Raw genomic sequence first — 25,953 nt, forward strand, 5'->3', positions numbered from 1 at the left:
TGGAGACCCAGTGAGGTGTTAGTGAGAGAGTGCTTATGATTGACTGCATAGACCAGGGTTCAAAATCCCACTTGGATATGAAGCTGATTGGGTAACAACATAACTTGCTTTAAAGATAAAAATGAGACAACCAGAACAGGGATCATATAAAAAGTAAACTCACTGTTCAGAGTTCAGTCAAATGATGGAAGACAATGACTGTTTTGGAATAAACTGAGGGTGGGGGAGAGGTTTCCAAAAGACAAATATACTGAGTAGCAGTGTTATAAGCAGGACAAAACAATTCCAAGAATGAGATAGCCAAACATTTGCTTAGAACTTTAAATGTAGAGAATCACACATGCACATACAGCCCCATCTATGCCAACCCGAACTGCTTGAGAAAAGGGCATGGTAAAAATGTATATAAATTTGGATTACAACCAAAATTAAGAATGAATCATATGCATTTGGGTCAACTGATGTATGCTGCGTTTAAATTCACATAAGTTTTGTCTATATATTTCCACAAATGTTTTTGAAGAAAGAAGAGTATTTTCTTTGTTTTTAGATGATTCCCTAATAATACATATCACCAGTCTGGAAGAAGAGAGAAACCTGCTTTAAGATTATGCTTGCCTTCTGTTTTTATAGGCACTTGTATTTAAAAAAAAACAATTTTTTTGAAAGAAAAAAGTCTGCTGCCCCATTAATAGTTGGTAGCCTTTTAGGCTTTAATAAGCAGAGAGGCTGAAAGCGTATAAGTAAGGCAGCTGCTTTTGCTTTCTTCTCTGTCCATTCCACTTGTCCCTAAGTTCCCATTCAAATAACAGTATCTGGTTCTGTAATGGTAAATGGGAATTTAAAAGGATGGCAATGGGAGTGGAGTGGGGTGGCATGTCTCACTTTAACCTCAAATTATTCTCTCTTAAGGCAGTGGCAGCCAAACAGAAAACAGCTTCTCCTTTTACCATTTCCACACATCGCAGGCCATCAAAGGATTTGCCTGACAAATTGGCTTCCCATATGGTTATTTTCCCCAGTGAACAGTCTTTCCATTCACTAACCCATGTTGGTAAAGTCATTTTGGGAAGTGTTGGTTTTATCTTCTGGACTCAGGCTCTGGGGATGAGCCTGTTGGTGACACTGTTCCCATTCAGCATTGGCAATAATAAAAAAAGCACATTACACATGACTGGGCTTGCATGATTTAATACCACTGCATATGCTAGCTTATGCTAACAACAAAAACAGCAAGTCCTTTCCAAAGAACCTGGTCTTGTAGAAAAGCAGAGAATGGTTTCCAAATGGATGGGCTTCCAAGGGAAGAAAACGCGGGAAAAACATTCCAGTCCTATCCATCCCCACGTTGCCTGTGTTTGTAGAAATGTAAAGTATATTCCCATAATCAGGAAAGTACAGCATGAGGATAGGGGCAGTTGTGGAGGGCATAACAATGTTAGATAGATAGATAGATAGATAGATAGATAGATAGATAGATAGATAGATAGATAGATATAGATGATAGATAGATAGATAGATAGATAGATAGATAGATAGATAGATAGATAGATGATAGATAGATTATAAAAACAAACAAATAAACTACATGGGGCTGCTATCCAATATGATAGCTTGGCATCAGTTTCCTCCTTTGTCCTCCATAATGTAAAGTCCATCCTACCTGTGTCCTCTTATCATGCTGAGCATTTATCTACCCTTTGAATTAGCAGCCAGTGATGGAAAATGCACAGTAAGTTGCACAACATGTTATGGAGGTGAAGGGTGCTCTTGACACATGGGCTGCTATTTTCTGTAGCACCCCAAGTTTGTTATTGTGTGTTGTGCCAGGGGCATAATCATTTATGCCTTGAGGCAGGATGATGCTGACCTAGTAATTCCAATGAGATTAGTCCGTAGAAGAAGCATTAGCCAATACTAACCGCCAACATTCAGTGTATCTTCCTTCTTCAGTCAGATATTTTAAGGGTTGCTGCTTTCACACAACTTACAGCCTCTTCTTAGAAGACAGTTTCTGTGGTAAGAATGGAAACAAGAAGGCAAGAAAAAGGTGCCTCAGTTTGGTATGTTTATCAGCTCCAATTATTTACAAATCCATATATCAAGTTTTATTTTTCTGAGGGCCAACTCTAATGGTAACTTTTTAATGGGGCCTACTGCAGAATAAGGTAGGTAGCCGTGTTGGTCTCACGCAGTCAAAATTTTGTAAAACATTTTTTTTAAAATCTCCAGTAGCACCTTAGAGACCAACTAAGTGATATATATATATATATATATATATATATATATATATATATATACACACACACACACACACACACACACACACACACACTTTGGAATAAGCATACTGTAGAAGATGTCCACTGTGCCTGCAAACTGTATATTGGTCTCTGTGATACTCGCCCAGCTCATTTTCTATTCTTGAAGCAGCCCCATAATTTAAGTAAAGTTGCTCAGAGATGCCAAGGATGGTGAAATGTGATTGTTTTTCAGAGAGCTACATATGGCTGAGTGAGGTGGGTGGGGCCCTATCTCCTAGCATCCCTGTGTTCTGTGTGACATCTGCAAAACAGAGCCTGTGCAGAAAAAGTCATACCTCCATAGGCTTTCAAGCAAACAGAAGCCACAGTTGTGCTTTCTGTCAAGTGTTAGCTAATCCAGGTATCACAGTGCACACATAGGCTCCTCTTTGCAGATATTGTTATCAACCCATGGGTGTTAGGGGATGAGACTGATGGGCTGCTGGTGCCAGGGCTGGAGGACAGTATTTGGAAGCCCTGCTCCATAGTTTAGAATACACATGGAGGAGAATGACCGAAGAGGTTTAGAACAGGGGTGGGGAATCTCTGGCCTACAAACTAATCCTGGCTCACTGAGGGATCCAATTTGGCCAGCGACGGTGATCCCTTTGCCTGTGGAGCCAGAGTGTTTCCCACCTCTGGTCTAGTGTCCAAGATAGCCCTACTTTCCCAAACAACTTCTATGCATGTGGGATTCTTATTACTTCTTTCTTTGAGAAGCTGTTGCACAAATTGATGTGCATTGTGTTAGCATGCCAGTGCAGTTTTGTTTTAAATGGTCCCCCCCCCCCATTTTTAACTATCTTTACATTGCCTTGGGATAACAATAGCAATAATATTAGCATGTCAGAATCATAGAATTATAAAGTATCCCTGATGGATGGCCATCCAGCCTCTGCTATAAACCTCCAATGAAGGAGAATACATCACCTTCTGAGAAAGTCCATTGCACTGTCGAACAGTGGGAATCTGCATTGGAATAGAAAATGTGCATTCCACTGAGAGTAATGCAATGCTCCTAGACATCCACACTTGGATATGCATTTATATATGCATTCAGCATCTATTTTCCCTCCTCTCCACCTAGCTTGCACAAAGGTTTTGTCTATCCAGCAGCCAATGTTAGGCAGCAGATGAGAGGTTTGACATATAGGACATAATGTGGTTCAGAATAAGTGCTTGCACCAACAGAACAATGCTATCCACACTGGAATCTTAATCTGATGAACTCTCCTAGAAACTCTAGTTGTTGAAGAGGAACCAGTTCATTGAGATCATTAGTTCAAAATTCAGATCTCAAAAGAAAAACTAAACAAAAGACGTCAGAGTCAATGGAATCTTCTTTGTGCACAAGTTATTAGTGTGGCTATAGGGCAGGGATGAGGAGCATGTGGCTTCCAGCTGCAGTTGGATGCCAGCCCTGTTCATCAGCTACACTAGCTGTGACTGATAGGAGTTGGAGTGCAACAACATCTGGAGGGCTGCAAGTTCCCCATCCTTGCTACAGTGGCAAATGAGATCATGTTCTAAGCAGGACATTGGTGGCAAATGTGATTTAAACTGCAGTTGTGAGGAGACACTTCAGTAGTAGATTACTTATTCTGAAGTTGTGCGGTGCCCTGCCTTGCACTCGAGGGAAGTTCAGGTAGTCTCAGCACTGCTTGAAAATATCCTCCCACTCAGGGAATTGCCACAGTACAAGTTGTTCTTGTAGAGTGGAGGGATTTCATCAGTCTTAAAAGTTCTGTCATGCTCTTTGAGCAAATGCAATGTGATCTTAGTGTGAGAGAGAAGCAATGGCAAGACAAATTTCTTCAGAAGAAAATTACAGAATGCCGCCCACAAACGGTCAAGTGACCAGAACACAGTGTGACAGGGTGATACAATAGCATTCACAAAAGTGAAAATACAGAAGTGTTCTCTGTCAGTCTCTCCGTGTGGGCCATTGGGTAGCTAATTAGCGAGAACACATCATACCCTTTGAAAAGTGTAGTATGGTTTAATGGACCACTGATATCTTCAGCTGTTTACTACTATCAATATGTTGCTTATGCAGCAACACTGAGACCTACTGTCTTAAGACTGTTCCTCCCTATGACTCCACAAAGTCGAATGCTTTTTGAGCCTGAAGTGTGAATGGAACTTTAGATCAGGGGTAGGCGCTGTGATGGTTTGACTACAACTCCCACCATGCCTGACCATTGGTCATGCTGGTGGGCTAATGGGAGTTTGAGTGCAGTAACTTCTGGAGGAAACTACACTGGCTACCCCTGCCAACAAGTAAGATCAAGGAGAAAATGAAGTATGCTTGTTTTTTATTTGCAAATTTAACAATGAGAAAAGGAAAAGGAAAGAACTGTGAAAATTAATAATATGAAAGCAAAAGAAGAATACTAATAATTACCACCAGGGCACATTAAAGATAGAATAAACATCAGCACATCCATCTTAAGTTAAACATACAGGTTGATATAAGCCCTCCAGATGTCCAAATAGGTATCCACATGACATTGATATCTATAAAGAAATATGTTGAAATGAAGCCAAGGCAGTTAGGTCCTCAGATCATTGCATGATAGACATTGGGTCTATTGAAGTATAAATCCCTTGATGATCATAAGGGCTTGCAAAATCCGCTTTTGTTGTCCTTCCTGTCATTAATCCCTGTATGATGGGAATTTAATTTAAAAGTGCCTGAGCATCTGCAAATAGCAAAGATTTTGCCAATGCAAAATTGATACAGCAGCAACTTCAGACCAAAATGAATATATCACTGTACAAGCCCACACTATATGCCCCAATGAGACATTTTCAGCACTACACCTCAAACTCTATCTGTAATGGGCAGTACCTTCCTATGTTGTGGAGTCCCATGTGCCTGAAAATATTTATTTTGCTGGATTGATCTCAATTTCAAATCCAAAGGAACATTCCATATAAAATATTCTAAGTCCCTCTTCCACATATATCTAAGTTCCTGAACTACTCTCTTGCAAAGATCCATAAGCATTTATAAACAACAGTTATGGGTTCAACTTTCTGTAAGGAAAAACCTGATTTCTGCAGAAAAGCTGATTAATGTTTGCTCCAATTCAGCAGCAGAGAGTGGGTTTTCCCAGAGGAAAGCAACAGGACAAGCGGAAGTGTGGGCAAGCCCTTAGAATGAGAATAGGATGCAAATAGAGCATTATGAACTTGATGCTTCTAGCAGCGAAATTGGGGATATTTTTCCCTGTACAGCAGAGAAGCAGGAGGAAAAATCCCTAAGTGTAGCCTACTAAGTACCAGCTGCAAATCCCCAAAGCCTTGGAACTGAGTACAGAGCCTTGGAAGAAAGAAATTAATAACTTTCAAAGCATGACCTTGAAAATGGAATTAACAGTATTCCCCCCCTTTTAAGCCTCCCTGATAATAAAGATTTCATCTTCAGAAACCCTGGCAAACAGAGTCAGCAGACTAGAAAAAATGACTTCTAGCTGAGGTGCTGGCATGTGTGAAACCCCAAGCTCTCTAGGCCGCAAGGGGAGGGGAGACAAAATATGTCTCTTCCTCTCTGTTTTTGGTCCAGCTGCATAACTTGTTTCTCTTTACCTACTTCTGCTTTGTTCCCAAGACACATCAAGGAATACAGTAGGCACAAGCATCATTGCACACAATAGCCTTTATGAACCTGGTGTCTTCCAGATGTTGTGGACTACAACTCCCATCAGCATGTGCTGGCTGGCGCTGGTGGGAGTTGTAGTCCAAAACTACTGGAGCACAGCAGGTTGGCGAAGGCTAACATACAGCAATGCAAGTGTCCACGTTCAAATCTCCCTGGTGCTTCCAGTCTTTATCGTAAGAACCTAAGAAGAGCCTGCCAGATAAGGTCCATCTAGCCCAACATCCTGCTCTCACAGTGGCCAACAAGATGCCCATGGGAAGCCTAAAAGTAGGATCTGAGCACAACTACAATCCCCCACTTGTAATCCCCACATCCATTCAGAGGCATATTTGCCAAGGCATTTTTTAAACATATAAAGTGTGGTTGGGATTCTCCCCCTCAGTCCTCATAAATTCCCCACCCCCAGCGCGTGAACTCAAAATCCTCTCCCTCAGTTGTGCCCTTTTAATTCTGCTTGACCCCAGGTTATATTTGGGGAAAACAAAATTCGGATTTAGAAGTTGTTCATGTTTTCCTCTAGAGTTTCCCAAACTTCGTTCTCTAGCTGTTGTTGGACTACAACTCCCATCATCCCTAGCTAGCAGGACCAGAGCTCAGGAATGATGGGAATTGTAGTCCCAAAACAGATAGAGCCCCGAGTTTGGGAGACCCTGCTCTAGACTCTGTGATTTAGGATTTGCCATTGTATTTTAAGCAAAACCTGGGCCTATGCAAGTCATGTGGCTTAATTAGGCTTGTTAACTTTTCAGAGATTTGAGGCTAAACTGGGCACTGGCTTTTAACTTTACTTCAAGGCGGTAGAGGTTACCACCCTCACTATTTCATGACCAAGGAGATGGTGAGTGGGGAGATTCAGAGGCTTTGTGGGTGCCAGGTGAAGACCTTAAGGATGTCACTGTGCCCACAGATGCTACGTTGGTGGCTGCGGGCTTAAGCAATACACAAACTTCCTGTTTGAGTCTCATTGTTCTCATTGTTTCCAATTTTAGAAGATGTGTCATTTCTTAATAAGTTCTCATTACATATAAGACTTATAGATCAGATAAAGAGATTTGCTGCTCTTTAACTGCTGAACTATTAACAGATTAGTTCTTAAATGCTTGCCAGTCCCTTATTTGTGCCAATTCTCCACCTTGTGGCAAAAGAATAGATTCTTGCTAAAGTACAGAGACCAAATGTAGGTGTGCCACTAGATGGCAGGCAACACCCACTTTTGCAAAAGGAGTGAAAATCAGAGAGCTTAAAGCAATGTGTACTTTTTAGCAAAGCCCTGTGTATTATTATTTTTTAAAGACAGAACCAACCTCTCTGAATATCATGTAAATGCACCCTTACCCTGCCACATGTAAGTAAATATAAATCAGATTTATACACCTAATTACTAACACTTCTCATGGATTCCAGCCCCTAATTCTTTTTAAAACAGAACCTTTCCTACTGCATGCGAAGTGTGATATTGTGTTTAGAGCCCAGTATTACCACCTGCAGATTTGCTAATCAACACTCCATTGCCCCAGGAGATTCATAACTTCTTCCTGGTAGCACTGAGCTCAATTCTCACTTCGGGATCCTTTTTCTTGCTTTTGCCAGACTTCCAGTGTCAAGAAACATTTTTTAAAAAGTGAATTTGCCACTACACCAGACAGGAACTCTTTTGTAACAACATACAAAACATGCAAGCATTTCATACCACAAATGGTGAAAAGGCTGTCTTTGGAATAGAATATACCCTGTTCTGCAGGCAAATGAAAATTGAGAATGTGTGATTCGTATTAGGGGCATGCAATCATGATTTAAACCGTCATTCATTCCACTGTTTGCTCATTAAAATTGATTCCGTTTTGTTATCCATTCATTTGAATTTCACTGTAACCACTGGCAGCGCGGGAGAGGGGAGACTGAATCTCCCTCCCCAACTCGCAACTGCCATTGCTGCACAAAGAGAGAGAAAGCCTGCATTTTTAATTGCAGGCTTCATTCTTACTCTTCTCGGGGCAACACAAAGTAAAAAAAAAAGCTTCTTTCCTCCCCTTCATTCTCCCCACCTGAAGAGAGTGAAGGAAGACTGCCCCCCCCCCTTTGTTTACCTGCTGCCTGCTTGCGGCAGCAGTAATACAAACACAATAAAGTTTGCAAAGCTCATTCCATGCTGATCCTTTCCACCTTGATGTCCCACCTGTCTCCCTTGATCCACCTCGTTCCACCCCACCCACCCTCGGTCTCACTCACTTACAGGCTCAGCCAAGCTACACCCTTCCCCTTCCACTTTAGCCAAACCATAGCCCAGGCAAGCCACAGAAGAATAGACAGGACAGACTGGGGGAACCTCCCCAGCAACTGTTCTGTTCTGTTCTGCTGCTACTTCTCTCCTCCCTGACCTCCTATATCACTGAGGCCGAAATGATGGCATCAGTGTGAGGTATGTACTGACAGCCATAATGGTTGCTAGAGAGCTACCCCAGTTTATCCTACCTGTTCCTCTGTTGCTTGACTGTGCTGCCCTCCCACTTCCTTACTTGCCTACCTGGGCCACCCACCTGCTATTCTGTTTACATGCTACAGTTTTCTCAACCACCTGTTGGCAGCTATGCAAACTGCAGCGTGATGACATCCTTCCAATTCTATTATGTAGCAAGATAAGTTTTGCATTTGCTTTGGATGAATCCTGAATTCCAAATTGTGCTCTTCAGAGAGGGATGTGACTGATCCAAAGACAGTGTCCTTCAAGGGTGTCCAAAGTGAACCAGTCTCTCCCTGAAGCTTCAGGAACAAGTTGAAGGAGCACAAAGGCACAGACACTGTGTCTGTGAAAATGGATCTATTTCCCCAAAAGTAAAATGCCAGCAATGTAAGTGAGGAGAGTATGGGGGGGGGGGTTAACCTAAAGAGAATAACTTTAACACGTCTCTCCTTATTTCCAATTACATTGCTTTTTTAAATGATTGTAGAGGGAGTACTGAACTTTGTACCTGTGTGTCTGTGGCAACAGAGAAAGTTGCAGTGGTTATAATGGCTTGAGAGGCAGCACTAACTGGGAGATGCCTGGTGTCCTACTGCTGCCTGCTCTGTGGGTGGCTGCTGGCACCAGCTCCCCAACCAAGTATGTGAAGTTCCATTGAATTCCCAGAATGTAAGTCAAACTCACCCAGCACTTACATACTGATCAGCTACTAGAGTAAAGGGCAGAGCACCACTTTCCTGCTAAAGCAGGGGTTGGGAACTGGAACTGGCCACCAGGCTAGATCCTGACCTTTCCTGACCACCACAGACCACTCTGACCAGTGGGATCAGTCACCATGGTAAACAATTGTTTGCCTTCATGGTTTGCAGGCAAAGGAAATGGAGTTTGCTGCCATCACGAATCAACTGAAAACAAACCATACGGGGAAAGGAAGTCTTTCCACCTAAGGCTTCCAACCAGCTGGTTGGTGCTTAGCGCAATCGCTACTTTGGACAGAGATTGACTGAACTACAGTGTTCCTGATTGGGAACTCTGCGGTGCACCTGATTCCAGCCTCACTTGCCCAGAAACAATACACCTTAAGGCTCTCAGTTGCTCCTTGTCAGTCACATCTTGAGCTGCACCACACCTAATGTTACATATGATATGTGCAATGGGATGTTCTCCCTTGCTCCTCCTGCTGTACACCTCCTGAATCTGTTAGAAGGGTTCCCACAAACCCCTGGAGAGATTTGGGGAGGCTACAGAGAATGCACAGAGGGGAAAGAGTGGGGGACGTCCTGTTATGCAGGTAGAAATTCTTATACTGATGGGACACATTGGTTGATTTTCACCCAAATGGTAGCAAACAAGCAAATAATGAACAAACAAAACACCTAAAAATGCCTACACTCCCTAACCTCTACACATATCCATCTGAATTTTTTCTGGTTATGTACCTAGTGACATGGCTACAACATGTGCCAATTTATACAAATCCCACCCACCCAGCCTGAATCCCAAGGGGTGAGTGAATCTTTGTCTCCCAAACTTTAAAAACTCACATTGCACAAAAATATATATCTGCACCCATCTGTCTGTATATTGGTAGGCTTCATTCTCTCAGGAGCAGCAGCTATGTCTGCAAATTCGGTTCGATTTCAAAAACCAAAATATTATATGCAATGATACTTTTTAAAAACAAAAAACAAAACTCAAAGTGTAAAGGCTAATTGCGTGTGTACATGCAAATGTGTGCGTGCACACACAAGCCCAGCACCCATTTGTCTGAAATTGGCTGGCATCATCCATAAGGACACCTGTGCCTACAATTTTCATCGAATCATCATTAAAATATTGTGCTTGTTTGTTGCTCTCCCCATTATTGCAATGGGACTACGCAAAGTGCTGTATTTTCTAAAGAGATGTTTTGATTTGAATCCAATACAGAGTGAGTTTCCTCCAAAGCAGTCCATGCTGAATCATCTCACTTTCTGAAGTGCCAAACTGGGATCAGAACTGAATCTTGTCTTGTGTATGCCCCTAGTGATTTATTAATTCCACAACCTCTCTACACATCATATTCCAGCTACTTTTTATTAACCTGCAAGTTCCTTACTGATTGCTAAGATCTACATCTCTTTACCTTACAACAGAGTATTCTTGAAACTAAGAATGCTAAGCTATTTGAAGCCCTTTCTCCCTTTCCATTCACATTTAATCAATCAAATAAAATTCTCAGTGGTAAAAAATTAAAAACAATTCAAACAATGCTTGAAATGTGAATTATTAGGTTTGAAAAACATTATGATTGGGCAGGTTTGTAAGGAAAGAGCAGCATGTTGTCATTACAGAGCAGGGAAATTCAGCATGCTGTGTCTTTGAGTTTGAAATGAATTAGCAAGAATTAAAGTGATCATTTGGCTGTGAGCATTTGGAGATGTCAAGGTTTGTAAAGGATCAGAGGACAGGGAATTAGTTTGCCCAAAACTTGCTCACATCACAAGTCTAGAATGGCAAATGCTGCCCAGTAGCAACAGATAGTTTCTTTAAAATGCAACATTTTCCAGTCTTGCTCAAAGGGCTTTTCTTACTGTATTTATTAGCCTTGCTGCAGTGAGAGACAGCATGCAGCAGGTGGCACCAAAGCCTACAAGATCAGCTGTCAGTGCTTCCCCTCTCTTGCCCTCTCACTCACTTTCTCCCTCCCCCATTTTGATAAAGAGTTCTAATGGTATAAAGAAGAAAACACCATTCAACATTTTGCTGATAAAAGTGTGCATGCCCAGGAGTTTTCCTGGGCGGGCAGGCTTTTGTTAGGAGGGGACAGGCTTTTGTTACAGGGGCAGAGCCTCAGATTTGTATTATTTTTTATAGATTTTGATTGATTTGGGGGGGCAGCTGCCCCCTGTCCCCCCCTTTGCTATGCCGACACACTCACACTCTGCAGCATTAGTGGACCATGTAAGAATCTCCTGCCATGCTGACTCCATTACCTGCCTTTTTCTCTGCCTCAGTACAAGGCACAGATCACCATGCACTATCCTAGTTTTCCCACGAGATCCCTGGAATACATTGTTTAATCACAGTTCGCATCAATGACTACTCACTTCAAAATGATAATGAATCCAAAATCTTGGACGCTTGATAAAATGCTGTATGTGGTCCATGGATCTTCATAACTGCTGCAAGCAGTGCCATAGCAAAATGGCAGAACATCTGCTTTGCATGCAGACGGTCCTAGGTACAAATAGACAGGTCCCAAACAGACTGTCTTGTGTGAAATTCTGGAGAGCTATTGCCAGCTAGTGTAGAAAATACCCAGCTAGATAGACTCATAGGGTCTGTCTGTTCCTAATCCCCAAACCTTTCCACCTTCCTCCAAGCACTGTCTCCACAATCTTCTACCTACCAGTTCCTCCTCTGCCACCAGTCTAAACCATCCATGTACTATATTTGCACTACTAGTCTGTCATCATGCAGTCCCCACTGAAGGATTTGTAGTGCCACAAATATGAATGTGCATAAAGTCAGAGTGCAGCTCTCATGGGAGGTTTTGAGGTGCCTCATGTCAACCCAGAATTTGCATGAAGTCAGGGGCTGGAGCAAAAGAGAAGGCGGGTTGCGCAACAGTAGTGGCATAGGAGCAAGAAGGAGGGAACACTGAGAGGGGGAAAGCAGTGGGTCAAAACAACGGGAGAAGCCTGAATAGATGGGGAAGTGATAGGGCTGCCACACGTCTGGGAAATAGAGTCTGGGAGGAAATTCCCTTCTCACTATAATAGTGTTAAACCACCACTATTTTCCTCTCAGTGTTCCCCACTGCTTGTTCTACTCAATCCTTTGTCGTTGTTTAAGACCACCACTCTTTTCCTCCCAGTGTCCTTTCATTTCTGCCATTGTTTAAAACAGGCACTATTCCTTCTCAGTGTCGCTGCTTGTCACTGCTTTACTCAAACCTTTTCACTCCTGGTACAATCAGTGGTGGAGGAAGCTGCTCAGGGACCCATAGGGTGAGCACCCCACAGGGGCAGGGCTCACCACGGGGCCTCCAGAGTCTGCTTGCCTCCTCCCACTCAGCTGTCCTACAGCTGGGGGGGGCAGTGGGCAGACCATTTGGGCAGTGCGGAGCCTGCGCATGCCCAAGCCACTACGTCTCTCCCAGGAGAGACGCGTGGCTCAGGCATGCTGCAGGCCCCACGGTGAGTGCCGCCCAGCATTTTGTCACTCCCCTCAGTGATGACACCCAGGGTGGCCCCCACACCCACTGCAAGCCCCTTCCTCCACCCCTGGGTACAGTGTGCTGCCTTTACATGAAGTTCCTGATTCAATTTTATAATTGGAACATGTATTTTATGAACAACCAAACACCCATATACATCCAATATCCATCTTTTAATCTTCTCTAATTGAGCAAGCTAACAGATGGGCTTGTTCTTAAGAGTCTATTTATCTTAAAAATACAGAGACATATAGCTGCAGAATTAGGAGGGCTGTAGAATAGGGAGGAGGCATGGAAATGGGGTGGTCTCCGTGCAAGAGGGAGGTTTAAAAAAAGGAGGCAGGAAAAACATGGTGAAGATGAAAATGTGGTGTCTTGGCAAAGGAGCTGTAAAACAGAGGAGAAGGCAAGGAAATGGGAGTGGTTTGTGTGCAATAGGTAATTGAGAAAAGAAGGGAGGAGGAAAGAGAAAGAAGGAGTGAACGGGAAATACAAAGCAGGGTTGTAAACAAGGAGGGAAGAAAGTGTGGGAATTGGGTGAAGATGAAATGAGGGGGTATGAAATGGACTGCAGAATAGGAGGTGTGGCTTCATATTTGGGCAGAAGGTGAAAAGGGTGCTTAGTAGTTACAATGTGTAGTAGGGAGGAGATGCAGGAGGTTACCATGGGTTGCAGAAGAGGAGGTGGGAGAAGAAGGCACAGACATGGTAAAAAGGGGTGAAATGGGGCTGTAGAATAGAAGAGAGAAAGCTGGGGTGATTTCTTGTTTGGTCAGCCAAGTAAATTGCATTGTGGATGGTTTGGTGCAGGGTTGACGAGTGGAGTGGACAGGGTAGCAAATCCCCCCCACCCCACACACACACTATGTGCGGTAACATTGCCATTACAGTATAAGATACCAAAGACTTGCAAGATGGTAGGCCCTGTCCTGGGTAGCTTGCATTGGAGTTGTGTTTCTTATTTTAAAATTCTATTTGAACCAGAGATGGCTATTGAAGGAAATTTGAACAGATGCTGACATAATTTCTAGGAAGCCTCGCAGAACTATTCATGCATCCATTCTGGGACACTGATTCATGCTGCTCCTATAGAAACTGTATTTCATGCTGTTGCTTTTTGTTTTGCACACAGTTTCTTAAGCTTTTTGCTATTTCTCTTTCAAGAAGACATGACTCATGTTAAGTACAAGAGCTATGGGTTCAGGGCTAAAGCTGTGTGAGTGGAAGACTTACATTTGAAAACTAATAGCTTGATTTCTTGTAATATTTTATGGTAAAGTAGGGCTTAAATCAGATTTGGGTTAATTATTAGACCACTGGAATGATGACTGACTGTTAGGGCAGCTTACTGTAGACTTGGGCCCCATCTGCATTATACATTCCCAGGGCAGTTTAACAATCAAGCCGTCTTACCAGGGACTCTGGGAAATGTAGTTCTGTGAAGGGAATAGGGCTCTCCCTAACAAACTAGGATTCTTTGGTGGAAGCCATGACTGTTTAATGTAGTATAATACTGCTTTAAAGGTATAGTGCAGATGGGATTTCCGTGCTGCTCAGGTATGCAAGTACTCAGTTGATGTATTCAGCATCAAAATAACACTCCACATTATTTTCCCATTTAATCCAGATGTACCATTTCCAAACAAAAATCTGGTAAATTAAACAACAACAACACAGAAACAATAACTCCAGATTAAATAGGGGGTTTGGAGAGAATGAGATGACATTTTGACAAGGATGGTGCTATGTGGATGTTGGGGGGGGGGGGAAGGTTGCATTTATAAGTATCGTCCACAGTTCTGCCCCGTGGAAATGCCCTAAATCTTCTTGACTCAGTACTAACTCCAATAAGCCATGAAAGCATTGGAAAGCAAAAGTGTATTTAAAGAAAGTGAGCAGTCAGAGAGAGAAAAATATCCATTCTATACATTTTGTATGTTTCTTGAATATTCAAATAGGTTTCCCAATGTTTATCTTAAAGATGCCAGCTCAGTTGGTGGCATGCTTAATAATGTCGGAATAATGTTAATAATCTCAGCATGTGTACACTTGCAATATATACTGTTTGAAAATTGTTTCATACCATTTTAGTCTTGCAGGACAAATAGGTCCAAGAATTCAGAGCCTGCTTGTATCATCTTGAATGCAAGAAGGGGCTACTTAAGCACACCACAAGGGAATTGGTTGTTATGTGCTTACTTGGGGGGGGGGGAGTATTATAACCTGCAGCACTATCCCATTCATCACCAGTTTACGTGTATAATTCAGAAGTGGTCATGCTTGCATCTGTGACTCAGAAGTGGTCGGTGCAGCAGCAAGGGTATGGCAGCATCGCTCAGCTGAGTTCCAAACACTGAATGTTGCTAATGGTGCTTGAGATGGGGAACAGCGAGACACTGGAACTTAGTGCAATGGGGGTACACTGCAGGCAGGGTGGCCGGAATGTTGGATAGGCTCCACAGCCATGCAACACCACTCTGAGCTTCCCATCGCCTCCCACTCTGAGGAACTAGCAGCAATGCTCAGTGTTTGGAGAACTGGTGAGCAACGCTGCTCTACCTGCACTGTCCCACCAACTGCTGCTGCTGTGACTTTAGCATCTCAGAAGAAAATTTAGTTTGCCCTTTCGCTAAGCAGAGTGTGGAGGCCCTCACTCTCCACATGAAGATGGCAGAAAAGATACAAAATACTAAGCAGCCATGTCAGGAAAATATATATATATATTCAAAAGCTAATGTAGGATAATACATTAACCAATTCACACTGTAAAATCATCTCAAGGCATTTCTGATTCATAGGATCTTTGATACCATATTTTGTTGAAGATGCCAAAATGGACAAAGCATATAGAAAGATCCCTGCAGGATCAGGCCAAAGGCCTGTCTAATCCAGCATCCTATTCTCACAGTGGCACCGTAAACAGAAGTGTGTTGATCCTAAGGGCACATTGCCAAAGCTCAGCAGTTTTGGGCTTGGTCAGTGTCTATATGGGAGACCTCCTAGAAACATCTTGTATACCCCACTGAGTTCTATGATGGCTAATGAAATTTAAATGTGCATACACACAGTCTGCTATTCAGCAAATACTATATTTTTAATAATGTTAATTTGAGGAGTGATGACACCATACAATATCCACCACACAACAAATACTAGCATACTTGTCAACTGCCCCAGAAAAAATGGGACATGCCATTTTTTTTGCTGTGAAACAACAGCAGCCATTGGGGGTTACTTCCTCTAGCACAATTTTGGGACAAGATTCCATGTCCAAAAAATGTTTCTTTTCAGGTCTGTGGTCTTGCGTGGTGCCCTAAAACACGTTTCTTTGAATGCCATGCCTGAAAAAAACCCTTTTCAGAGTCTGTTATCTCTCTACAATACCAGAAGTCCAATTCCTACCTTGTGTAGAATAGACCTCCTGATAAGATGATATCTGTAGGAGGGCCTCACCTGCAGAACTCAGACATCAATTAGGTATATAAGGAATGAGGCAATATTTCACGTATCCTAGTCCCAAACTGTAAAGGGCCTTATGCACCAAAACCAGCTTCTTGACCTTAGCCCGGTAGCTAATTGGAAGGTGGTGCAATGGCCTTGCATTTTTTCAGTCATCCTCTCCTGCGAAAAAAGGGAGTGGGGTAATTTGCTGTGTTGAGTTGTCACTGTTGTCAAGGTATAGCAGCATTCCCTGTCCAACAATAGAATTCTCTGTAGTAGAATTCACATAACTAGGATTTTGATCCAGATGTATATGTGTACAGCAGCTAAGACAGTGCTCCTATCCTTGTGAGTTTATCAGCAATCTTACTGATCAGCTGTTTTGTGAGGAGGGGGCAGGAGGGGGGGTTAATTCAGTCCTCTGCTCCTCCACCCAAATACTTGATCAATAACAAATATCCTTTTTTTCTGAGCAGGGCTTCCTGCATACAGTCTTGGAGGTTAGACCAGGGAAGAGCACTTCATAGAGCGTGTGTTTGGCCCCATATTTTTCTAGCTAGCAAGAGATAAACTAAATAGGAGTCTTCAGAATAGTTGAGGTTCAGGTTGGAGCAAAGGATTCTATTGGATTTTCATAATGCAAAATGCAACATTGACTGACTCACAGGCATATATTGCAGGGTGTACAGAGCTGCCACTACAGGGAATACCAAACGGAATCTCTGCCTGGAGATCATTCCAGGCAGGAGAGTAGCAAATGGGAAGCTGAATGAAAGGACGTCCGTCGTGTTAGCAGTTAATAGTCCTGTTGTGATTCTGCATCATTTGTTGCTGCGGCAGTGAGCGCCTTCTGTTTCCCCCACCCTTGGAAAAATCAAAGCTTTGCTGGCATTCCTGTTGCTCCTCCCCATAGGACTTGCCCTGCAGGAGCACAAACGTTACATTGAAATAACTCCCCCTCCCGATTACCAGATAAATAATTATGCAACCTCCCCTGGGACTGAAGGCATTTGCTGATTGGTTCCATGTTTTATTGATTAGAGTGCTGTGATGAATCTGCCCCGGAGGAGCCAGCGTCTGGCTGTAAGCAGACGGTCGTCAATGTGCAGAATTATAACGAGTCCTGGCATTCAAGGGCCACCACACACAGGGAGAGCAAACAGGTGGACCACACTGCCTCCCAAGGAAGGGAGGAGGGAACAAAAGATCAAAGAGAGAGCCACTGCTCAGGCTCTCCCTCTGCCCCCCCCACATGACTTTCTGACAGGAAATGGGGACCCGTCCTTAAAGGGAGGCTGATAACTTTTTCAGTAGCTTGTGATCCATTCCTTAGTGGGAGAAACAGTCAGTTACCAGCAAAAACAGATATCAATCCCAACTCCACCTTCTTCAACTCAGTGTGATGCTGGAGGCGGATTGCTGTTTGTTCCAATTCCACAGTAAAGAGTGTGCTTTCCAGGATTAAGCTGTGGGGCAAACTGATCATAGCTGTGCTTTCTAACCACAAGACAAGATGAAGTGTGGATGAATCCTAATTTGCATGATAATGAAACTTTTATGAGGAAAACATTTTTATCTATAAATCCTTTGAACAGCTTGCATCCTACATACTGCAATGACCCCCTACTCTCCTGTGCTCCGGATCAGAGCCTTAACCACACCATCCATGACTTATGGGGAGTTGAGGGATTTCTTAGTAGCTGTCACACAACACTGACTGAGTAAAAACAGATGATTCTGAGGTTTGCCCTCCCATCTCAAAGTAACTAGGTTGTGTCTATCATCTAGGTTGTGTCTCTCATATTTGGCATATATGATAGATAGATAGATAGATAGATAGATAGATAGATGATAGATGATAGATAGATAGATAGATAGATAGATAGATAGATAGATAGATAGATGATAGATAGATAGATAGATGATAGATAGATAGTAAGTAAGTAGGTGGGTAGATTAGATAGCCTTATGCTTTAAAAAGCAACATATTGTTGTCCTTTTCCTAAAATCCTTGCCAGGCAGGCTATTCATTATGTGTGTGTGTGTGTGTGTGTGTGTGTGTGTGTGTGTACAGTGGTACCTTAGTTTTCAAACGTCTTCATTGACAAACATTTCGTTTTTTGAATGCGGTAAACCCGGAAGTAAATGCTTCGGTTTTCAAACACATTTCGGAAGTTGAACATGCCACTCAGCTTCCATATTGAGTTTTCCGTATTGAGTATTCCATATTGAGTTTTTGGTTTTCGGACGTTTCATAACTCGAACGGTCTTCTGGAACGGATTACATTTGAAAACGGAGGTACCACTGTATATATGTGGATACAAATCTGCACTCAAAATATTGAGGGGTTGGACTCCAAAAGGAGATAATGGACAGGATTCACTTAACAAGCCCCATTGCAGAAGCCCTGCGCAAGGACTTCCATTTTTGTGATGCAGTTCTCCAGTCCTCAGTTGGTCTGAGAACCCCTGAAACAGTATGTGTGGGAAGAAGAGGGGGGTTGTTCTGTCTGGCAAGCGACAATGCATATGCAAATGGAATATTTGTCATGTCAAATTCCACCCAACGGCATTTCTCTCTCCTTCGTATATCTACTCATCTCTGGAATTGGTTATAAGGCATTTTTGGGTTGCCTTGGGTAAGTTAAAGTGACTAACAAATTTAATAAACAATGATAAATAATAAGAGCAACACATCTTAACTACTCCCATTCTGATTTCTCCTGGCAGGAGACACAAAAAATACAGGGGCAGGGGAGACAGACCTTATCTGCTAGAGTGTGGTTTTTCCTTTGTATTTCTCTTCTTGTATAGTTTGTATGTAATCCCCCACCCCCTATTTTTTGTCTTCTTTCTCTCGTCCCATAGGACCTGGTACAGGGATAGCGGGCAATGGATCAATGTGTCTGGCCGTACCACTGTGGCTCTTGGCAGCTTCCGTGCTCTGCCTACTCAGCAAATGTTAATAACATCCGAATTTTAAAAAAAGGAAAAAAAATATAAAAAACCCAGCAACAACAAGAACAACAACACACAAAGCAAAACAAAAATATGTGTCATACAGGAGACAGAGCAAGAGAGAGAGCGAGAGAGAGAGAGAGAGAGAACGGGGGAAAGGACAGTTTCTTTCACAATTTTATGTGTGTTCCGCAACAAAGGGGGAAAATTTCAGTGAAGAAGATTCAGCAACATTTATTCCAACAAACAGTCAAGTCACTGACCACCCAGGAGTAAGGAAGCCTAGATGGATCACTCTATGGAGACTGGATCCTGCCAAGGATGCCAAGATGCTGTAAAAAAGAAATATCAACAATGAAATTATTGTTATTCTCTCCATTCCCTCATATCATTTCCTTCCTTCCTTCCTTCCTTCCTTCCTTCCTTCCTTCCTTCCTTTCTTCCTGGAAAGAGATGGCCTTTGCTTTGGTGTTGATAGTCACAACATTTTGATTGGCATGCTTATTTCTTAAATTGATACTTAACCTTTTCAGATTTTCAGCAAACAGTGATGCAAATTTCTGTAGCTACTGGTGTCCCATGAAGAAACTCCATGTGGTCCTTTGTTTGCTGCTTCCCCTATTAAGCTCTCCCATATTTTCCTTTGTACCATAAGCCCACAATGTTTTGATTATGCCGAAACATACCAACATTACTCATCTGCCCGCTTGTTCTTAACAGGCCTCGCTTTCTCTCATAAGTGTGTGTGTGTTCATAGACGGGCAGGCATGGGTGTATCTGTGTGCGTGTCTCTCTCTCAAAAGCATGCAAAGGGGGCAGCCCCTGTGTACATAAGCTCATCATGCTGTAGATAATGACTTGCTGTGTACATGAGTTCAAACATTAGCTTGGATGTGAACGCAGGGGAGCAAGGACATGAGCAAAGTCTTCCCCAGCAAAATTTTGCCTCAACTTCTTTTTGTGATCCCAGTTTTGAGGAGCTGATCCTTAGCCTTCTCCTGTTCTCCAGCTGAATTCATCATGGTAGCTTTCAAATGGAACGTATATATTGTCCCTGTTTAACTCTTCAGTTTGCTTTTATCAGAGCAGGACTGGCGAGCCTCCAAGGCCATAGATAGCCAAGTCCCAAAGAGGCTGCTGAATGAATTATATGAAGATTTGAGGGTGTCAAAGTCTGGAATGAGAGAAGGTTGAATGAGATTAGATCTATTATATCTCACAATGTGGACAAATGTTTGGTAAATTTCTTGTAACTGCACAGCCCATTGTCTAGAGGGCTTGTTCTGTCCACTGACCTCAGGCAAGGCACCATCAGGATCTGCTGTGTGGCTTGGTCAAGGCCAAGCAGGCTCTGTGCATAAAAGACCAGTGGTCTGGAGTCAAAGAAATGAGGGAAATCAACAGAATCCAGGAGGTTCATCAGAAGGTCCAGGAAGCCAGAGAGATTAACTTCAGGACAAAGAGAAGAGTTCCTGAAGAAAGACTGCTGCAGCCTGCAGATCAGAGTTTCTCAAATTTGGGTCTCCAGCTGCTGTTGGACTACAACTCCCATTATCCCTAGCTAGCAGAACCAGTGGTCAGGGTTGATGGGAACTGTAGTCTGAAAACAGCTAGAGATCCAAGTTTGGGAAACCCTGTTGTAGGTGCAAATTATATTGCACCAGCCACTGCTACTTACAGCATGTGTAGCTTGGCTACACAAAGCCCTAGCATTGCTCTATCCCTTGGTCTTTATCCTCCAGCCTTTTTGCTATGCTTAATTTGCACTGGTGGGCATCTTTTCTGTGTGTGAACTGAAATAGATGTGGTCAAAGTCAGGTGACCCTGGTAACCGGGAGATCTCAGACTTCATAGGATGACTAGAGGAAAGCATAAAAACCAACCCTCTCCAGTAGGGATTTTATCTCACAGTGGTTCTAAAATTATTAATTTCGTGGTTAGTAACCATTATGACCCCTGAGCCTGATCAGCTTTCCAATCTTTTCCCCCCTCTGATTAGAAATCTCAGGAGGGTGCACTGTACTCAACACTCAGCAATACATAATTCTATAAAGTCAACTTTCTTATAACTATGGTAAAAACAAATAGAAATCTGCCAGAAAGAACAAAGTATTTCTATTACTACCATCATTTTGACTTTATACCCTTCAAATAACCAGAAATACACTTAGAAAGTTTCTATGGTTTGAAACTTAGGAAAGCCATCTCCCAAAACCTGAACAGAGGTCTCCTTGCAAAAGGAAGTTTGAAAAAGGTTTGACAGGCAACTACTATCCACTTGTGTGTTTTTTAGTGTAAACTTTTTCTCTTTTATTTTTTACTGTGCTTGGCTCTTGGCATTCCTACCACAGAAGTAATCCAAGTGCAGGAGATTAATTGGACGCTCATTATAAATTGCAGATGGAGATGGAGAAGAGATTGTGTGTCTCAAGCCAGGTCACTAAGAGGGGTCTGTGCATCCCTGGTGTGAGTTGGAACCTTATCTTTCAGTAATTGAGTCACCTTTGTTTATTTCAGTACTTTACTTGCACTGGTTTGTCATTGAAAACTGGGCAGATATGAAACTAACAGTTGCCTGTAATTCCCATTCCTGATGCCAAATATCCTAGAAAGGGCAAGCTGAACTACTTATGAATTCCTGGCCCAAAGAGGCTGCCTGTAATTTTTAGAAATTGCAAGTGTAACTGGCAGCAGGAATATAACATGAATATAATATGCCCATGTCATGCATTGATTAAAGGAAAACGAGTGCCCTTCATAGCTTATTGTCAAACCCGTGGTAAAAGTACCAGCCTTTTGCCCCAGCCACAAATTTGGCTAGACCTCACAAGTGCAATCCAATTGCATGGTCTCAGTTTATCCATAAAAGGGGTGGGTTCTGAAAAACAACACTAAGATTGATATAAATGCTTCTTTCTCTTTGGGGAATTGTAGATTCCTCATCTACAAGGATGCAGTGGGAGGGATGCAGGAACTGCATAAGGGAAATCTACTCTTCTAAATTGCCCAGTTCCACATCCATAGTTTTCATTCCACTGAATTGCTAAGCAACAAATATCTCCTTTTCTCAATCATTTCAAATCAGTATAACTAAACTGTGCCATCAGCAGGTGTAGAAGCTGAGTGGTTCTAACCTGTAATGCAATTCCTGTATTAGCAAAAGTGGTCATTTACAGTTTGGAAATACAGATGTGAAGAGTGTCTGTGTGTGTGTGTGTGTGTGTGTGTACATGTGTGTATGCATGCTCTCACACATGCATTAAGTCCTTCCTTTTACTATAATGAGTACCAGCCGTTTACAAAAAGCTCCCTGTAGCTCCATGCTCACACAGCAAGACAGCTCTCACCTTGATCAACAGCATGGCAGAATCCCCTCCTGCTGCTTTAGCGATTTATTTTCGCTGAGGTCTGCAGTTTGGGGCAGACTCAGGCAGTCAATTAAGCAGCCACCCAGGCTTCTCAGTACCATCCTTCCAAGACTTGCAATTTACTGTTAGACAGTTAGTATTCTGTAAAGGTAGGAAGCAGAACAGAGAAGTAAGGGGTGGTTGGAGGGTGAGATACAGACAGGAGAGAGCATTCAGCTCTTGGGGAATACCCAACACTGAATTTTGCTACAGTGGCATGGGTCTGACGAGAAATAAATTTACAAAGCAATCCTTCCCACATGCACACATTGTGTGCCCTGCAAAAAGGCAAAAACTGCTGCTGCTGCTCAGATAGAATGAATCTCCAAACCACAATTTAGTTTCAGAGAGAGCAAGAGAGCGCTTCCTCGTCACTCACATAGAAAATTGCTCCTCATCCTTTTGTTTCGCAAGTAAGGCTGAAAGCCTATGGTCCCTAGGAGGGCATCACATGAGATAACTCAGATCTGCCCATCTGACTTCTGACACAGAGATTCAACATCAAAGAGGACAATTCAGAGTGGGATGAGCCTCCCTCTCTGACAGCACCGGCTCCTTCAGTGCTCTGATTTCAGAGCTCCAGTGTTGAAAGGGCCAATAGGGGTTGTGCTGAGGATCCTGAGCCCTCCCAGTCAGCTTCCAAGAGTCTCTAAACCTCTCTCTCCACTTTCTCTCCCTTTGGAAACAGTGGGAAGAAATGGTAAACTAACAAGCAAACAAACAAACCTGAGGTCTGGAAACAGAGCAATATAAAAGTTGCCTCTTCCCTCACTTCCATCCTTCTGGCAAAGCCTGGTAGGGCATTGGCTGAAGTAGTTAAACCACATTTTGTTTCACACACACACACACCCTTAGGTTTGCAACCTAAGTGTCCCAGACCACTACTGCAGGAAGCTACCATGTGGTCACCAAGCTGGATCATCCCAAATGGATTACTCCACATAAGTTCTGCTTTCTGAAAACTGTCTGAACAAAAGTACTGCTAGTGATTTGGCCAACACTTCAAAAAGGTGTGCTGGTTGTGTGTGTGTGTGTGTGTGTGCGTGCGTGCGCGTGTGTGCGTGAGAGAGAGAGAGAGAGAGTGTTTGGGTGAAAAAAATCCACTGTGACTTGGGCTGCTTTTAATTGCGCCAGCAAAAACACATCCTTTTGCTTGGATTGTGGGTTGGCTCACTTGCCATGGCTTCTGGTATTATGCTGTTTACAGAAATGGCATGAATATCTAGTAGCAAGGGATAGGGTTTATTGCCAGGCTTATACATATAAATGCATGCAATGAAATCCTGCCATGATCATGAGAGTAAAAACACATGTGTAACTGCATAGGAGGAAATGACTCTGGGGATGTGATTGGGAAAGTGGGAAAGTGATGGATGAGTTTAGTGTTGAGTACCCCACTGGTTCTCTATTCCAAATTGCTCCTTCTGAATCTGTTTTTTTTTTTTTTTCCCCATACAAGAAGCAGCTGCTGGGATTTTATTGCACATTTGCATGTAAAATGCCCCTCTACCCTGAGCTTTAAAGAGAAATTTGTCAATGTTCCTGAGTTTTATTTTCAGACCTGAAACAACTTATCCTTCCCAACACTACTGGTATTGAAACTTGCCAGAAGTCAGAAATATGATTCCCTATATAATTAATTAGTTCCTTAAGAAATTAATTGCCTTATACAAAAAATCTCAATGAAATAAATAATGCACACAAAATATGAAATATACAAATTTTTAAAACGCAATAGCAGGAACCCACTACAACTGATAGAATTGTATCTGTAATTTGTATTTTAGTTATTGTGCATTGCCTTCAAAAATTTTGTGAAAGGTGATGAATAAGCGAAATAAATAAAACAAATAATAGTAGTATAGGGATTCAGTAGCTGAAAATAGGAGTCAGGAAGGAATCATTTCATAACAACAAAGGAAGTCCAGAATACCCGGAACTTGAGACAAAATAGTTGGGGATGGGGATAGATTTATCTCTGGGTTTCAAGTGAGAAATATATTATTGTTCTATTTTAACCCCTTGCTCATTCCAGCTGGAAATGTAGGATCGGGGGGCGGGTATCAGTAGGGATCCAAATATACACACACACTTACTTCCCTTCTTTCTGAGGAACATCCATCACAATGAAGGGAAATTCTGGGACAAAACACCTGAAATAGAAGGTTTCTTTAATAATAATAATATATTTTTTTTAAAGAAACTGCAAGCTCCTTCACTGTCCTCCCTTTTCTCAAACTGAGCTTCTCCAGTGAGGTACTTGCCATTGAGGAAGGGAGAAGAAGCGAAGTTGAACTCTTGAGGTCCGTCCCCACCAAATTAAGGACTTGTCTTCCTGACAGTTCCAGATAGGTACTTTCAGTGGATTTCAGACCTCATACACAGAGTACTACATCACCCTCGGTTTATATGCTCATCAAATAAGATTATCCCTTGACAATCGAATTATAATATCCCTATTTTATTATACAATAATAATTGTATTATTGCTACAATGTTCCAATGTAGCAACATTGGAAAAGTGAGGTAAAACATTTACCTAGGAGCAGGGTGGTAGGGGGGAGAGGAAGAGAAAAGGGTGCTTGGATGTACTTGTCTACCATTGTGGCTTGGTCCCTGGCCAAGGATACAAATTCCATTTCCTCATCCCTAGTGGCTGGTTTGCAATCCATTTTTTTTCATGCAGAAAAGTTGTCAAAAGATCACTTTCCCCCTTCACTTTGCCATAGCGAAGTAGTCCTTCTGTAACATGGCCTTCTGAAATAAGCCCACAATTTACTTTTAGCATTTTTCAGAATCTGGATAATTTTACTGTGAAAAGATGCTATTTTACCAGCCCAAAAATGAAGGGAAATTCATTTTCTGGTGACTTTTGCAACTCAAGAGCACCCATGGCTCTTTTTCCTGTGATTTAAAGCTCCATCCCTAGTAACTGTTGTTTAAAATGATGAGTCCTGGGAGAAACCAGGACTGGTAAATGTGCTATAAGGACATCCTTGGAGTCCTCATAGGAGTCCCAGTCTCCACTCATGGTGAATTCTACAGCTGTGTTCCAACACGAGGCAGAGAGGAGAGGCAGATAAGTAGGCCATGCCAGCTTCCCTGCCACCCCCTCCTAAACAATGATATTAAGAGAGGTATTTGGATACCCAGAAAATATTTGCGGACAAAAGAAATTTCAGCTAGGAAGGGAGGTAGCTTAGGAACGGAAAGAGCATCTTGTGATGTATCTGTTCCTTCCAACACTGGTCAGATATTAAGAAAGTCAAGGTGAAGGACAACTGGAATAATGGATAATTCAGTGATATCTGGACTGTATATCAGAACCACCAGTGCACCTGCAGAAATACCTGGAGGTATTGACTGAAAACCATGATGAGCAAGCAAGATTTAAGTCTTTGTGTGACTTGGTGACTGCAAGCCATACATCTGCTCCTGGAATGGAGTTAAGCTTCTGCTTTGGTGATTCTCATAATTGTTGGCTCTTCTCATCCCTTTGTCAGGACTTTTGGGATGTG

General features: G+C 42.5%; 1 protein-coding gene across 1 annotated transcript in view; it reads left to right on the forward strand.

Annotated features, from left to right (window-relative positions):
* The window catches only part of LSAMP (limbic system associated membrane protein), a gene marked incomplete at its 5' end in the record, with an annotated part of 235,479 nt that extends 210,725 nt beyond the window's left edge, over positions 1–24,754 (forward strand). The window contains one exon of the mRNA XM_081003904.1: positions 18,939–24,754. Within this exon, the coding sequence (XP_080860030.1) occupies positions 18,939–19,036 (98 nt within the window). The 3' untranslated portion in view covers positions 19,037–24,754. The remainder of the gene's footprint in view (positions 1–18,938) is intronic.
* Between the last annotated feature and the right edge of the window lie 1,199 nt (positions 24,755–25,953).

The sequence above is a fragment of the Podarcis pityusensis genome, assembly GCF_964106645.2.
Source record: "Podarcis pityusensis genome assembly, chromosome: 4".
Classification (NCBI taxonomy): Eukaryota; Metazoa; Chordata; class Lepidosauria; order Squamata; family Lacertidae; genus Podarcis; species Podarcis pityusensis.